Source organism: Nomia melanderi, chromosome 7 (assembly GCF_051020985.1).
Source record: "Nomia melanderi isolate GNS246 chromosome 7, iyNomMela1, whole genome shotgun sequence".
Lineage (NCBI taxonomy): Eukaryota > Metazoa > Arthropoda > Insecta > Hymenoptera > Halictidae > Nomia > Nomia melanderi.
In genome coordinates, this window is record NC_135005.1 from 7,783,558 (window position 1) to 7,800,416 (window position 16,859).

At 36.6% G+C, this 16,859-nt stretch overlaps 2 protein-coding genes and 6 non-coding genes across 17 annotated transcripts in view; 1 reads left to right on the forward strand and 7 right to left on the reverse strand.

The window, feature by feature from the left end:
• The window catches only part of fry (microtubule binding protein furry), a 29,431-nt gene that overhangs the window by 8,940 nt on the left and 3,632 nt on the right, over positions 1-16,859 (forward strand). For 9 of the 10 annotated variants that reach the window (XM_076369170.1, XM_076369169.1, XM_076369174.1 and 6 more), the window contains 15 exons: positions 172-335; positions 4,691-4,915; positions 6,684-6,820; positions 11,970-12,074; positions 12,158-12,292; positions 12,515-12,783; positions 12,940-13,066; positions 13,280-13,470; positions 13,580-14,205; positions 14,275-14,440; positions 14,561-14,870; positions 14,944-15,247; positions 15,447-15,955; positions 16,036-16,344; positions 16,620-16,788. In XM_076369170.1, the coding sequence (XP_076225285.1) occupies positions 172-335; positions 4,691-4,915; positions 6,684-6,820; positions 11,970-12,074; positions 12,158-12,292; positions 12,515-12,783; positions 12,940-13,066; positions 13,280-13,470; positions 13,580-14,205; positions 14,275-14,440; positions 14,561-14,870; positions 14,944-15,247; positions 15,447-15,955; positions 16,036-16,344; positions 16,620-16,788 (3,746 nt within the window). The remainder of the gene's footprint in view (positions 1-171; positions 336-4,690; positions 4,916-6,683; positions 6,821-11,969; positions 12,075-12,157; positions 12,293-12,514; positions 12,784-12,939; positions 13,067-13,279; positions 13,471-13,579; positions 14,206-14,274; positions 14,441-14,560; positions 14,871-14,943; positions 15,248-15,446; positions 15,956-16,035; positions 16,345-16,619; positions 16,789-16,859) is intronic. The other variant, XM_076369173.1, reaches the window with a different exon arrangement.
• On the reverse strand, positions 331-3,946 carry LOC116424274 (FMRFamide receptor). The gene is made up of 3 exons (XM_031970467.2): positions 1,435-3,946; positions 613-820; positions 331-528 (listed from the first exon to the last, which is right to left on the reverse strand). Exons 1-3 carry the CDS (start codon positions 2,275-2,277, stop codon positions 425-427), a joined length of 1,155 nt encoding a protein of 384 aa, XP_031826327.1. The 5' UTR covers positions 2,278-3,946; the 3' UTR covers positions 331-424.
• On the reverse strand, positions 7,441-7,513 carry TRNAA-AGC (transfer RNA alanine (anticodon AGC)). The gene has a single exon. It is a non-coding gene; the product is annotated as a tRNA-Ala (tRNA).
• TRNAA-AGC (transfer RNA alanine (anticodon AGC)) lies at positions 7,593-7,665 on the reverse strand. Its single transcript has one exon. It is a non-coding gene; the product is annotated as a tRNA-Ala (tRNA).
• TRNAA-AGC (transfer RNA alanine (anticodon AGC)) lies at positions 8,344-8,416 on the reverse strand. Its single transcript has one exon. It is a non-coding gene; the product is annotated as a tRNA-Ala (tRNA).
• TRNAA-AGC (transfer RNA alanine (anticodon AGC)) lies at positions 9,716-9,788 on the reverse strand. The gene has a single exon. It is a non-coding gene; the product is annotated as a tRNA-Ala (tRNA).
• On the reverse strand, positions 11,415-11,487 carry TRNAA-AGC (transfer RNA alanine (anticodon AGC)). Its single transcript has one exon. It is a non-coding gene; the product is annotated as a tRNA-Ala (tRNA).
• Positions 11,565-11,637, reverse strand: TRNAA-AGC (transfer RNA alanine (anticodon AGC)). Its single transcript has one exon. It is a non-coding gene; the product is annotated as a tRNA-Ala (tRNA).

Sequence of the window (16,859 nt, forward strand, 5' to 3'; positions counted from 1 at the left end):
AAGTCGCTTATACTGTATATAATTTTATAAATAATTTAAATCTTTTACATTACAAATAATTTATTTCGAATCATAATACATCACATAATATGATAATACAGAATATTCGACTGCTTCTTTCATACATAAATATAATACAAATTATTTTTAATATTTCCCTTCGTTTTGCAGAGAATATCCTTGCGATCATTACACGAGCATCATCAACGTCACACTGATGAGTACCGGTTGCCCACGTGCTCCTGTTCACGACGCAGCTCTTCAGCTTCTTCAATTGTTGGATCAACGATTCTTTGGGAATGTGGGTCCTCTTCCGACTACAGAACCGGAGACCGGTAAGATAACAAAATTTAATCGGTCACTATAAAAAAACCATTTCCGGATTATTAAGCTTTATTCATTTTATGCAAACTTGTACGAGGTTTTACTGCGAAATAACATTCAGATCAGGGAATTCTTTCCACGGTTCCATAGCTATACCAGCGTCATGGCGTTTCAACGCGTTTCCCGGTCGTTCGGTCTTTGATGCTGAAGACAAATACAATTTTACTGATAAACGGCTATTGTATGTAACAATAGATTACAAATGGAACGGTGCTCGGGTTTACGTACCATTTTGCGTTCCGTGACTAGATGTCTGCGTCATAGTTACATTTCGTCTACGAAATCTCCTCAGGAATATGTACCGTATAGCTCTTCGAAAATTTTGTCCCGTGGCGCAGTACAGGATAAAATTAATTCCGAAATTGGTATTGAACAACAAATTGCAAATTTGCTGTGCCAGTTCTACTGAAGGGGGTACGTTCATTTCTTCCTGAAACTATATTTTTATATTCAAAGTATGGATAACATAGTGGACAGCGTACAATTATGATTTTAATGGCATTAAAATTTCATATAAAATTAAAAATTTAATAACGCGTTAGTATAAAGAAAAAAATCGATCTAATGGTATACATGTATATATAGTTTTTTAAATTGAAATTCATACATAATTTAATCGAAACTCGTGTAAAAGATTGATTAAATACTAGATATTCGAATCCATTATCACGTACCACATCGATGCAAACTACTCTTACTTAATACCTCAACAAACTAAAAACCTACTTTGAAGAAAGCTATCAGTTTATTAGCTTATGTTTATCACAAATAAATCACATGTGATTGTACAAATCTTATTACAAATTAATCCTCCAGAAGATTCCACGGAGCTTCTGATAAAACAAACCCTAAACTCTGTTAAACTGTTCAGTACAGCGCAGAAGATAAATCAATTCTTCATCGAACAATTAGAAATCACGAATTCACTGATTACAGACTACAAAAGTTCAGACTACGAAAGTTCAAAACTCTCTGTCCCACTGTTGATCAGTTAAGAGAGTTGACATTTCTAAACAGTCTACGTATAGCGTTACGACCAAGAAAACATACATGTGAGAATGCGTGGATCCTGAAGACATAAGCTGGCAGATTGAAGCACAAGAAGACGCTGGACACAACTAATAGCATCTTAGTGATCTTGGTCTGCGCCAAGTTGCCACGGAGGTTGGGGTACGGTGGTTGCCCATCCGTTGAAACACGTGGTTGCTCGTCGGTCAGCGATTTTCTACTTTTGATGTGCCTAGAGACAGCCCGCGCGATCAGCACGTTTAAGATGATGATCACTGTGAACGGTATCGCGAAAGTCAGCACCGTGTCAATGGCGTTGTAGACGGTGGCCCAGGACTCCAGCCCCTCGGTCAAGTGGCCACACTCTGTCACGTTGCCTTTCTCGTTGTACTGAACCGCTAGTGCAGAGAACCACAGGACCGGACTACATAGGATCGCTGCTGATCCGGTCAACAAAGCTACTATAATCCTTGCCCTGGCAACAGTGCACACGGACTGCCGATAGAGCGGGTACCTCACTGCGATGAAACGCTCCACGGTGAACGCAACCACTAGCCATACGCTAGTGAAGCTACACAGCGTGGTCAGATAGATGAAGAACTGGCAGCAACCTGGCTGGTCGAATATACTAACTTCCAGCATGTCCAGCCAAACAACGAACACCGAAATCAGGAAGCCTGTGTCACTGATGGCTAACGCGCCCAGGTAGACACTGGACGAGTACCGGCGTAGGTTCGTGCCAAAGAATACGATCATTGATAGACAGTTGCCCAATGAACCCAGGTAGACCAGGATTGGCGTGTAGTAGAATTGGACACTCCGCAACACGTTCTCAATCACCTCAAACCCACCAGATCCGTCCCTTTGCGTCTGTACCATTTTCATTCAAGGGGAAACAAGGAGTTGACAATCCTCGTTGACGATGAAGTTTGAAGTTATTCGAGGTTTTCATTCATCCACTGACATTCTGCGGAGGGAAATCTATCTCGAGGAGCTTCGTGTTTTTTGTATGAAACATTGCTACTCAGGTGTTCGATGAGTCAATGTTTTACGGTCCGGAGTTCTTGGTTTCTTTAATTTGCGGTTGAACTCTTTGCCTTGTAATGTCACACTTAACACTGGGGTTTCGGAATTTGAAACTGAATGTAATAAATGTAATCGGAAACGAATAATATTTAGCGATTATGAATATTTATCGTACAGAATTTATTTACGCGTTAATTATTAAGTGTAAAGGGAGTCTTACGAGAATTGTTACCAAAGGAAACATGAGGCAAGGAGTCGACATGCTTTATCAGTTCATTGAAGGACATTTGAGCAGCGCTAAAGTTATAGCTGTTATTAATTTTATACCGTACGATTGTGATATTGCGAATGGACGCAGTAGAAATGGGTAAAACGGTTATTTCAATAACATGGCATGTTGAGTATGTATCGATAAGGATCACCCAGGGATCAAATTAAAGAACCGCCCCGTTTGTTAGTAACGGCACGACTGACACAGGAATGTCGCTTTAAATCGATAAAATCTCGTTTGACATTTAATTTATCTCCACTGTTGTACATTTATCGCTTTAAGCGTGAATAACTCACAAATAACAAATTACTTCTAATGATAAATGATCGAGCACATCTCAGCGACGAATTAAACGGCAAAAGATGAATGGTCCGCCGACGTTCGTGCAAATTCAGAGTTTCTTAGATTGATTTGTAGAAGATGAAATTAAATAAGGGTTGATCTTGTTTTATTAGGTCGGTTTTCAAATTGTCTCGAATATAATCGTATAAAATTCACGATACACGAACTAGACGCTCAATGTTTGTTTGTTTCATTATTATGCCGTTTTCATCTTTTGTTTTTGTTTAGTCTGTTCACTGGTATATCCAGTTCACTATTTTTAGCGATCGTTTTCCATTTCGGTTTCACGTGGATATTGTTGAGGCCTGTTTATTTTCTTTTGCTTCCTTCACTAAGGGAGATAAGACTCGTTTTTAAGATTCTTTGTCGAAACCTCTAGTCGCAGACAATCGGAAGTTTCTTTAAAGTTCTACAAAAAATCGCGTTGGGCCGTTGCCAAATTCGTCTTGACGTCTTCAAGGATTGTTGAGGAGGTCCGTAACCATGGATAATCCTTGAGGTCTGTTTTCATCGACGAGGAATTTCGATTCGTCATTCAAGAAAACACTCGATTTCCGGGTTCAATAAATCCTTTTCCCGCTATTCGTAACAATTCACATGTTCATTTTCAAAAGTTACATCACACATTTTTCACTTGTTGCTTGGGCAAAATGATTCACATCGATCGCTGATTTTGAAGTTCGAAAATAAAATTCGGAAAATGCAAAATTTTAATCACTATACGTATTTATGTTAATATCTTCTTTTAAAATTTGCAACTGTTATTTCTTTATTTATTTAATTATTTAGCTCGCTATGTTATTTATTAAAAAACAGGATCACCGATGAGAAAGCAAACTAGTATATACCGGGATGCTGCCTCGACTATTTCTGCATGGTGCATCGGCAACCGTTCCTGATAAAGTACGATGCAACTAGCTTCTGCGCACCGAGGGAATACACGAATTCCCGCTGGTTGCGTGAAATTTCAGTAAAATAAATGGATTTTTCATTACGTGGCGTATTTGTTTGCAACGTAACATTTCACGTCAACCCCTTGAGTATTCATTTTGACGTATTATTCATATTCAGAAATCCTATGATATCTTTCACATCTGTCCTGATGAAACTACTTTATTGTTATTAACTACTTCTATTATTTAATAACTTCTATTGTTAGTATCTACTTCTAATATTTATTTACTTATAACACAAATGCCACACTGAAAGACAAAACAACAAGACTTCAGAGTAATTTCAATCTCATAATCATTTTATTCGATCCGAATATACGTAAATCGTTTCTTGTTCATTCAATTTCCTTTCCTTTTCTTTTTCTTCCATAAAACCGTTCTCCGTTAAACGTGCAAACATTTTCCAAACTAAAAATTGTTTTAATGGTATTAATTCGAAACTGTTCCAGCTAAAATTCCGCCTCTCGTGAAGTGCTCGATCTCGATCGAACGAGAATAAAATCTTCATTAAACTCCACAGAATGTATCTTTCAGCTAATTTTTTACGTTGGAAAATGCTGGATTAAAGTCCGGCTACTTACAATCATAATTGCGAGATTTGTAGAATGTTTTGAGAAGTTCCCACATTCACTAGAGCACCATTTTATTCATTTTCTAAGCGTTCTGGTTGTTCATCGTGTACAATTTCATCGTTTCCTCGTTTCAGGTCAAGAAGATCCCGCTGTTGCCTCATCTACGACAGCTACCACCGCGGCCGCCGCCGCGCCAGGACAACAGAGTAATCCAATCGGCAGCGGATTATCCTCGAACGGTGCAATCAGGGGTGGGACCTTGGACGTTCTCTTGTCGACCACTTATTGTCGCAATCAGATGTACCTATCGCGTCAACTGGCTCAACTGCATCCAGAACTCACGATGCCTATGTTCAGCGGTGAGTTCCGTTGTTTCTTATCGATGTTTTGTCCTCGTTTCCAGTCAATGGCAGCTTGAAAAGATTACTAAATATATTGTGCACTTCCTTTGAGATAATGGAATTATGCAGAGTGATTGGCAGATGGAGGATCATTATGGAAATTCTTATTTTCATGTACCGTTTTGTGGAAACCAGGGTACAGAAAAAAATCGTTTGGTTCAGTGAAGAAAAGTCTATGGAGAGATTAGAACAAAAATAGTAGTAAAACAATAGAATAAAAGGTCATTTGGTTGATTAAAGAATATTTTATGGAGAAAACAGAATGAAAATGTCATTAAAGTTTGTTGATACAAAAGTTTTCTCGTATTTTCCAGCTTTGCAAATGCTACAGAAGCGTGATGTTCTGCAATTTACTGAGTAGATAGAAGTGTGTCCAGAATTTACATAAACGTATCGAAAACGGTGTTTCTTTTTGAAAGATGTTATTGTAGTAAATTATTTTATTTGACTTAATAATCGTTTGTTCATAGTTGAAATGAATGGACGTTAACTAACGTTGCAAATGAAAAATATTGCGTGGATAGAAGCATGTATAAATATAGTTATATGTTGATTCAAGTAAATATAAATATATTTATATGTTCACTTGAATAAATATAGATATATTTATGTTTTTAAAATAAATATAGATTAGTTTATATATTTGTTTAAATAAATATAAATATAGTTTTTATATTTTACGATAAAATGCAACAAAGTTCATGGACTGCGGAATTCATAACTAGAAATATACGAGACAGTTCATACCTTTTGCTACCGGTCAGCTAGAAATAATTCATCCATTTATAACTTACAAGGGAACCCCGGTGACTGATGCACGCCTATTTTTATAAAACATTGCAGAAATGTATGGTAGATCTATCTAAGAATTTAATAACAATTCGCAAGTTGTTACCCCATTACCCGTCAGCCCTCTTCACTTCGCAAGTTTGCATAGCAAACACGTTTTGTCGTACGAAACTCAAACAGCGTTCCCAACAAATGGTTATAAACGATATTATCGAGCAGAGTTTGAAGATCGTGGTATACACAGACGCAGGCCATGTGATTTAATCATCAGAACACACATTTAATGTTATCGAAATAATAACATTTGAAACTTGAGCAAGTAGATCTCGATCCTAACTTTATTCCATTTTTTTATACAGTTTATTGAAACTGTGAGAAATCAAGAAAGTCATTGAGTAATAAAAGAAGTGAGTATCATTATTCCACGTTATTGTTTAGCATTCAAAATTTTGCTCAACAACACCTAAACATACAGACGAAATAGTTAAAGTATTTATTCTCAATGCCATTAAAGAAAACAAGAAAAATAAAAGGCTCCGAGATATTTAAATACAAGATACTTTAATAAAGGTACTTTCAAACTTTTAAATTTTCAAATTTTTAAGCTTCCAAACTTTGTTGGTACCAATTTAGTTGGCATAAACCCTATTTTTATGTACGGAATATGATTAAAATATATACACTCAACGTACATAGTACTTCAACATACTTAGCAGTTGAATACTTTTGAAAAATTATTTATTATTGAAAGAAAAAAAATGAAAAAGAAAAAATAAAATGTTTGAAGATATGCATACGCGCAAAAAAGTCGATGGCTGGTTGACCCAAATACCATTCCATACGCACATGGAATGCAACTAATAATTCACTAAGAGAATTACCAAGAAACGCATGAATCTCTCGTTCACACTGTACATTGGTTATGCTTCGCTTTCAGAAATTACGCACAGGTTCCAAACGGCCAGGAGAGAAGTGCGACAGCTGTTGCTCCAATATTTGTTGCCCTGGCTGCACAACATGGAACTGGTCGACCCTAATGTACCACCGCCGTCGAATCCATTGAGCTATTATCAGGTAATGAATTCCAAAATGCACATTAAACCGGAAACACAAACTTATTAATATTAATATCGCGCAGAATATAATCCCTGCGTCAATGGACTAACTTAACGCTAGAACTATTACCAAGCAGTTAAATTCACTCTTCATCCTTTGTGTACATTGCATGAATATATTTTCTGAGATTTGATTTCTGTTATTGTATTTGCACACAGATATTGATTTGTTCAACCATTTCCCAGGAAAGCAGAAATCTGAAATCATTTTGACTTGTCCAGTAGTTCTAGTGTTAACACCCCTTTAACACTTAACTGCCATGGTGATGACCGGTGCTTCTAAATTGCTTTCGACATAATTACAATAAGACAATTGATGTCGAATAAAAGTATTTAATAGTATAACTAGATAATAATATAACGTAAGGACTGTGTTATCAAATAGTTCGTAATTGTTTTTAATACTATCTGTCTTTGGTATGAAGAAATAAGTGATGTATAAAATAATGCCAGACATTCAAACAATGTGTTCACTGTCAGGATATAGAATAGAAATAGAATATTAATAAACAAATGAAATAGAATAAAAAAAGGAAAAGGAAATATGTCAGGTGTGTACAATTGTTTAAAAAAGAGATTTGGAGGCGCCGGGCATCGATCCCGGTACCTCTCGCATGCTAAGCGAGCGCTCTACCATCTGAGCTACGCCCCCTTCGATCTGATTCGATTCAGGTGCCATTATTGTTGCACAGTCTGATCTACTTTCAGTGAAAGTATGCAAAAATGATTTTTGGAGGCGCCGGGCATCGATCCCGGTACCTCTCGCATGCTAAGCGAGCGCTCTACCATCTGAGCTACGCCCCCTTCGATTTAATCCTTTGAAGTACCATTTTAAGTTTTATTATATATTAAATTTGGATAACAGAAGAAGGATGGACTTCTTGCTGCTGACGGTTCGATTGATGTCATTTCTATGATTTGATTGAATCGTGGTGCATTTCCAGTTTTCGTTCCATCACGTTGAGGTACCATTGTCAGATTCGTTTCGTTTACCATTTTGGACCACAGTTTTATTGTTCCAGGTACCATTTCGAGTGTCAGTCCGATTTCATTGGAGTTACAGCTTTGGGTTTGATCTACCACTTAAGTTAGGCCCCTGTCGACTTGTCGTTCTCAAGTACCATTTTTAGTTTCTGTTGTAAATTGATTTTAGCAACTGGGTAGGGAAGCATCCTTTCAGTATGACTGTTTAATTGTGATTGTTCCTGTGCTCTGATTCAATTGACATACAAATTCAGTTCTTGTCTGATAACGCCCAGATACCATTTTGATACCTTGTGCCTTTTATATATCACTTTGAGCTTAGATTGTATTATATTTAGGTACCACTTTGACTGTCAACCCCAGTTAATCGAAGTACCAATTTAAAATGAAATCTCGCTCAAGTTGGTGCTTATTTCTCCATCTTCATTTTCCTTTATTCAGTGTTATCGCGAACCGCGAATTTAAATTAGTTTTCGATAAAAGGATCAAAAAAGGATTTGGAGGCGCCGGGCATCGATCCCGGTACCTCTCGCATGCTAAGCGAGCGCTCTACCATCTGAGCTACGCCCCCTTTGCTCTGACTTGATCCAGGTGCCCTTATTGTCGTCTGATCTGATCTACTTTCAGTGAAAGGATCAGTATTGATTTTTGGAAGTGGCGGACATTGGTCTTGATAACTCTCACGTACTAAACATATGTTGTATCATTTGAGCTGTACTCATTTTGATTTGTATATCCTCAGTACTATTTAAGTACTAATTTTATGTTTCCAATGTAAGTTAAATGTAGTAGCAGAACAATGAAAAACTTTGTACAGTTCAAAAGTATATTCTTAATTGAATATGTATGCATCACTTCTAAGTACCGATATATTCTTATAATTCAGGTACCTTTTAGGAATTTAATATAATTCCTTGTGAATGTCAGACTAAGCTTTAATATCATTCCATATGAATATGGTACTGAATTTTCACACAATTTTATAGGAGTGCTATTTCAGTTACATTTATGTCGGTTGAGTATTGTTCTGAACTATGGATATATTTTATTACGGCATTGTTTTTAATTCTTCTTTGATGCATACAATAATGCTTGCTTAAATTCTACAATTTCGGATCCCTACAGTGGAATTTACGTGAGCAGAAAAAGCAGAAGGAAGTTATTTTTCCCCAAGAACTGACTCGAACACAGCCTGACAAAAGCAGAGAATCCGTATAGTGAGTGGAAGCGGGATAGACAGTCCGCCGAAAATCAAGGGTCAAAATGCGGGACTTCAAAGTAATACCGCACGCGTCAAATACAAACATGCAATGAAGAAAATTTCAATTGCAGTTATTTTAACCTTACAATCTCAAATATAGTACCAGTGAATTTCTAAGAATGTTCTGATTAAAATGAGTCCAAACACGATGGAAATCGGACTAGTTTTACCGACATTGTAATTAACGAAATTAAAGGTTCATTTTCCCTAAATCGATAAGACTAGACCGATTTACGTCGTGTTCGGACTTATTTTAATCAGAAAAATTTCAGCAATGAATGGGTACTACACTTGAGAAGGTAAGGTCAATATTGCAATTGAAATTTTCTCCATTGCATATGTATATTTGACGCGTGCGGCGTTGCTTTGAAGTCCTGCGTCCCGACGGATTACATATATCTCGTTTCTGCTCATTGTATTCATTTTCTGTTCCTGTTTACTACAATAACTACACTGAGCTCGAGATAGTGAGTAGTGGTAGATGAGTAGGGTTGGAACTGTGGAATTTAGCCGAGCAGATTTCTGTAGAATTTAAGCGAGCCTCGCTGCATCTAGTTTCATTTTGCTTTTTATTTTATTGTTTTAAAGGATTAACAAAAAAAGTTACTTTGGAGGCGCCGGGCATCGATCCCGGTACCTCTCGCATGCTAAGCGAGCGCTCTACCATCTGAGCTACGCCCCCTTCACTTTCGTATACCTGAAGTGTTATTTTCAGTTGTTGAATAATCTACTTTTGATAATGAATCAGACCGATATGCTTGGAAGTACTATCTTTTAGCGATGTGAATTTTTCTATGCTGTTTGAGTTCTATTTGTAAACTATTTATATTCCGCTCGGTCGTGGTTTTCCCTGAATCCTGCAGCTCATGTCTCTCACGAATGAAATTATATTATCCTTTGAATGAGGTGCAATCAAATTTTCAAGGACTCCGTGAAAATTTCATTTTATAATAAAACTCGTGTATCTCTTATTACGTTGGCGTATGTTGATCGGTAACGTATTGTTGTTTTTGCAATACTCAACGAAAAAGTATTTAAAAGTTGTGTTTGTAATATTGATATTGTATTCATCTTATTGTTTCAAAGTTTCTTTTAATTATATTTTATATAAATGTCTACTTATTGACATTGTAGTTAAGAGTGAGTATATGTAATGTCTCTGTTGTAATAATGATATAGCCAGCTAATAAATATACATTAACGAAACTACATTGATAAATGCAACTGATAAATTAAAATTGCAACTATGTCTACTTGACTAGGGGTGGAAAAGCATTTCGGTTTTTTATAATAGAACTAAAGGAAAAATTAAAGAATAGTGGTAATATAGCAATTTTTATAATTCTTATTCTTAATACATATAAAATTTATAAGTCACTATATTCTTAATAAACGGCGAGAGAATTTGTGGTATAAATAGAGGGCGGATAGTTATGTAAATTTGCACTAATTTACAGGTATGAATATTAAACAGGTAGTGCTTTCAATTAAGAGATCGTTACAAATTATATTTTATACTCTTATAAATTAATGTTATACTGGAAAATTAAATAGAAATGTATTTTCGTTATTAATAACTTCATTAGGCGAAGAACAAAGTTTATGTGGAACGACTAAATTTGTTGTCTAAACTAAATTTATAATAAATGCATTATAAATGCACAAAATCTGCAATGTAATAAGCTCATATGCTAAGAGCTATCAAACTTTATTGAAGTTTATAGTCTGTATATACTGTCTCAGTATTGTATGCATTTATAATGTAATTTACCAACCAAAGCATCTATGTTATCATCTTTTCATAAAAAGTATGATGTATCTTAAATTTTGTTTAGTTCAAGGTTAATATTCGTTAAGTTTTAATATGTTTTTTAACTACAATCGAACCAATGAATTGCTTTTACAAATAATAATCGCATAATCATGGCACACGATATACACATGTAATATATTATACCCTTAATCACATACCCCCACATCCACTCCATGTATATTTTGCCTTTCATACTCGTCGATAATTTACTTAGTATTTATTTAACTCTTTATTTAATCTTTTTCAGTTTCCCCCTTTTCTCTTTTTTTTTTTTTATTTTTCTACACTTAAATGTATTCGTACATTCTTTCATTTCTATATTCTTTTATCTTCTTTATTCTACCATCATTGTTTTTCTCATCTGCTATTCATTAAGATAGCAGTCTAGTAGTACACATTTATTTTATTTAATGAATTTGTCACCTGTACAGTGTGCCTTGCAGTATTGATTGATGTTCGAAATAAAATTAAAAAAAAAAAGAAAAAAAAAGTACTTGGAGGCGCCGGGCATCGATCCCGGTACCTCTCGCATGCTAAGCGAGCGCTCTACCATCTGAGCTACGCCCCCTTCGGTTAAATGCATCTCAGGTGCAACTTTGGTTCGACTTGATCTACTTTTGATGAAAGGATGCAAAAAGAGATTTTTGGAGGCGCCGGGCATCGATCCCGGTACCTCTCGCATGCTAAGCGAGCGCTCTACCATCTGAGCTACGCCCCCTGTGATTAATCATTTTTCAAATACTGTATTTAATAGGTAGCATGTCCTATCTTTATTTTACTCCATTCTCTTTACTTTGATATTTTCTAATAATATACATTTAAATGAAGACTTAGAATAAAACATAAGTTAATTGAACAATAGTTTCTTTAATTATTTTTTCTCAATAATCCAGTGGTGCAATTTGTACCCAAAAATGTACTTATTTAAAATAATAGAATGCCGCTTTAATTTTTCTTTTTAATGAGAATATAATTATTCCTCGAATTACGTGGGTAATTGGGGAACAAATTCAAAGTTATTTATTGATTGGGAAATATTTGCTTGAACAGTATTACGCGACGGATATGTCACGCGGTGGAGCAAGGAGAGAAGGATGGGGTAGCGCAGAAGCAACGGAAATGGTTTTGAACAATCTGTTTTACATAACTGCCAAGGTATTTTTAAATACTCTATGAAATTTTTTGTGGATAACAGTACCTGAAAAATTGCTTCTAACATAAATAATAATTTAATGCAGTTTTCCGACGAGCATCCTAAAGAAACGGAAGAACTATGGGCAACTTTGTGCGGTTGTTGGCCTAACAATCTGAAAGTGATCATTCGTTACTTGATCATTGTCTCGGGAATGGCGCCACAGGAATTACTTCCATACGTAAGACGTTTTTACCATTAAAAATAAATGTTAATTGATGCGAAATATTAACAAGGGAAATTAACAGTCAAACTTTATATATCTTTTTTATCCTATTCTAGTAAAATGAATGTTACATGTTCGATGAGAGTTGATTCATTTGATACTACATAATTTGAAGATTAATTAATAAATTTCAGATAAACAAAAGATTTTTAAGAAATTTACTAATTAATCTTTCAGGCGAAAAGGGTTGTCCTGTATTTGGCTAGAGCTCGTCCGGATCGTTTAGTGGATGAAATGATGACGGAGCTGCAGACTGTAGAGACTCTCAATTGCTTGATAGAGAGAACCGAAACGCCGCCTTTTTATAGATTAACCAGCATGAGAAAAGCTTCTTCTCACAGCGACGCTCCGGCTGCTGATCCTGGGAATCCTTCTCGTGATCTAGGGGTTGAGAAAGGTACCATTCATACGAAAAGGCATTCCGGTGAAGATCCAGTTAAAACTGGGTAAGCTTCACATAAATTGTACAGAAATATTTCTCAAGGAAATTCCTTCTGTCAATTGATCTATTATTGATTTGTTAATCTGTTTATATTACCTTTCTCATCTATCGTTGACGTTCATCATCCGCTATTAATAATCTACGATTTCTTTGTGTACAGATCAAAATCAGATACAGCGTTACGAGCGCTCGCTGGATTTCAAACCCCAAGGGTCGAAAAAACGAGGACTGCGAGCGGTCCGCCGGTTCTTCCTGACGATTTGTCCACTCCTACGACAGAGGCGGAGGTACTATGACATATAGGGTGTTCGTAACACGTGGAGCCCTGCTTCAGTGGTAGTGCGAGGCGGCATAAACGATACAAAATGTTCATATAAATGCGTGCCCTGTTTGACCTTGTTCCAAAGTGGTAGTTTTACACTAACATCCAGTATCGAATTTGTATCTGTAACAAATGAAAAATATTTATTTTTTCAAATAACTGTTGTACTCGATTTCAGTTGACTGCCGATGAAACCTGCTATGGAGCACGCAACGGTCCCGCTGGAGTAAACGGGAAAATGTCCTGCGGTGGCGAGAAGTTCGACATTCCTCAGCCGCATCCTTTACCGATGCCCGAATATGGCGGATACTTTGCCCCATTAACGGAATATCTGCCAGACAGTTCTCAGCCGATAAGTGGCTTTCACAGGTACGATAACGTTGACTAACCACAGCGCCTACCTACTGTAACACATCAAATTTATCTGAAATATATACCGTAAATTTTGAATTTCATTGAATACCTTCTCAAATTACAGATGTAATATTGCTGTAATGTTGCTGACGGATGTTGTCGTTGACGGCATACAACTTGATTGGGCTATTCACGTACCCTTAATGTTACATATAGTTTTCCTTGGCCTGGACCATTCGAGGCCTTTAGTGAGAGATCACTGTCGTTGCCTGTTGTTGAATCTATTAGTTGTCCTTGGAGATCATCGAGATCATCTGGGTGTAGCGCGAGTATTGCTGGCTTCCAAGACAGAACAGTTGGGCTTGGGTCTTTCTACGCCAGCTTTACCAGTACTGGAGCATAACTTCACAGAAGTTGACCCGGAATTTGACAGTTATCTATATGGTCCACCACCAGCACCACCTCCAACCACACCTCCCGCGTCATCTTCACCACCACCACCTTCTTCCTCTCCTCCTCCCCCACCTCCGCCTCCTCCACCGCCACCACCACCACCACCGCTCCCAGAATCATCCATAATTACTGCTACACCGCCACCACCACCACCTCCTCCTCCACCACCGTTTCCACTGTCTAATAATGGTACACCCACACATTCACCAATTCCTAATTCCATGTCCACTCCACCTACATCAATGAATCATGTGAATGTGGATAACTGTAAAGATTATTCAAATTCTCATGCATACGGTGAGGATTTAAAGCATCTTCAAATTTATATTACGTGTAGTCGTAGCGTTCACAAAAGTAACGTTTCAGAGTCAGCAGTTTGTAATAATTGGACGCCTGGCACAGGATCGACGAATACAGTACCACCTGTTATAGTCACACCAGATGATGCTAATAATTGGATTGGTCCACAACCTGGTCCTAACATGCCAATACAAGATGTGATAAAATCTCTGATAAATTTTCTTGCTTCTAGGTATATGCGTATATAGAAAATTAACATAACGATTATCACACTGTTATCCATAAAAAGAATGTTATTATTGAACTTTTTTAATCTTGGACAAAAAATTGACTAGTGTTGTTTTTCTAATAGAATAAACCAACCACTATGGAACTATGAAGACATGACTGCCAAAGTATGGTGGGTTCGCAGTGCAGAGCAGCTAACAGTATTATTACGACATGTGTTAAGAGTCTTTAGAGATTCATTACCACACGCGCTAGTCAGTCAACGATGGGCACAAACCGCGTTGCAATTAGGACTCTCTTGTTCATCCAGACATTACGCGGGAAGATCTCTTCAAGTGTTTAGAGCATTACGAGTTCCTATTACATCCCGAATGTTGTCGGATATCCTATCTAGACTCGTAGAAACTGTTGCTGAACAAGGCGAAGACATGCAGGTGCTGTCTTTAACTTTACTGAAAATAATTTTTCATACCAATTACAATTTTTTCATTTGAAATTCTTTTACAGGGCTATGTGACAGAACTGTTATTAACATTAGAAGCAGCTGTCGATTCCTTAGAGTCCGACTTCCGACCTTTAGATTTTATGAAAGAAATATTCAAATCTACTCCGAATTTGAATAATAAAGATCCAGTATCTGGTTGTTTGATCGGTGGCAAACGTAGCTCAGGCGGAGGAAACGGATATCCAGCTGGTCCTCATATGTTCTCGCATTTGAATCAAGGTGGTCACACAAGAAGCACTAGTTATTCGGTCAGTTATTGTATGAAGAAATCAAGTGGTGGTAATGTAGCAGCCAGCGAAATAAAAGGTTTGTAGTATACTCTGTATATACTTTAAATATATAGTAGTACGTTTACAATCATTTACTAAGTATTATTAAAAAACAAAATAAAGAAATAGAGGTTTTCAATATATCTAATCTGAACAAGTATTCTATTGAATTATGGATTAATTATTATTTTCTACTTGAATTATTACACATTATATAATTTTAATATTTGTTACAGAACTAGATAACAGGTGTAATAAATATCCGAATTCGAATCTCTCTCGATCAAGATCAGCTCAATCTTTGAAGTTATTAGGTGACTCAGCAACACAGGATGACAAAATGACGATTTTAGCGCAACTGTTCTGGTTATCTGTATCTCTACTGGAATCAGACTACGAACATGAATTTCTTTTGGCGTTGAGATTGTTAAGTCGTGTACTTCATAGATTGCCACTAGATCGGCCAGATGCCAGAGACAAAGTGGAAAAATTGCAACAACAATTGAGATGGAATTCATTTCCTGGTGTACACGCACTCCTATTAAAAGGGTGTACTAGCCCGAATACATACGAACCAGTTGTAACTTTGTTGTCGCAGTTCACTCCTTTATTAGATTTGCCAGTGGTTGATCCTACTCAAAGCCTCGCGTTTCCAATGAATGTTGTATCGTTGCTCCCTTACATGCTTTTAAATTATGAGGACGCCAACGAATTGTGCATCAGGAGTGCCGAGAATATTGCACAAGTAACTATGACACTTAAGATATATTAGATCATCGAACTATAATTTTGTGACATTTAAGTTCGAAATCTGTTTTCCAATAGGTGAGTGCTGAAAAGGGAAAGAAATTGGAAAACTTGGGCACCGTCATGACACTATATAGTAGACGTACTTTCAGTAAAGAAAGTTTCCAATGGACAAAGTGCGTTGTCAAGTATCTCTATGACACGTACGCCCATTTGAGTTTCAATATGCTTGCCTTCCTTGTGGAAGTGCTTGAAAAAGGTCCAGGAAGTGTTGCATTACCCGTGCTTAGTATTATACATTGTATGCTACATTACGTTGATTTAGCTTCGCAAGCTGCCCAACCAATCAACACTGAACTCCTGAGAGTGATTTCAAAATACGTTGAGGTATGATTTATGGTTCTTTTAATAGTAGCCAGTTGTACTCAATACAGTATGTTTTTATTATGAAATCATTTTACGAGATCAAAAACCAGTGTTACAATATATAATAAAGTATCGAAATTTCTGAGTAATCGCCTTTCATATATTTACCATATTACTTTCTTAAAATGACGAAGAAATAATGGTGGAACTATATTTAAGGATAACTATATAACAAAGATATACTGTATTTGCAAATGTTTTGTGCGAGTAGTTGATACGTTATGATATAATACTAGGGTCCACATTGGAAAGAAGCCCTTAAAATATTAAAACTGGTAGTCACAAGATCGTCGACTTTAGTAGCACCACCTACTTCAGTGCATGGCTCATCTTGGGAATCTTCTTTAGCATCTCCGCATCCGAGCTTCACCGATACCGAGATATTTACCAAAAAAGAACTGCCCGGTAAAATGATGCTCCTTAAGAAATCTATGTTGCATGAAATGTTTCAAGTCATTAAGTTTTGTTTTTCCTCT

What these genes read in the sequence shown, in the direction of transcription:
- LOC116424274 (XM_031970467.2), bottom strand. Translation starts at nt 2,277, where the DNA reads ATGAAAATGGTACAGACGCAAAGGGACGGATCTGGTGGGTTTGAGGTG. An exon ending in GGATCCACGCATTCTCACAT is followed by an intron (nt 821 to 1,434) that starts GTATGTTTTCTT and finishes ATAAAAATATAG; the next exon opens with TTTCAGGAAGAAATGAACGT. An exon ending in TAGTCACGGAACGCAAAATG is followed by an intron (nt 529 to 612) that starts GTACGTAAACCC and finishes ATTTGTCTTCAG; the next exon opens with CATCAAAGACCGAACGACCG.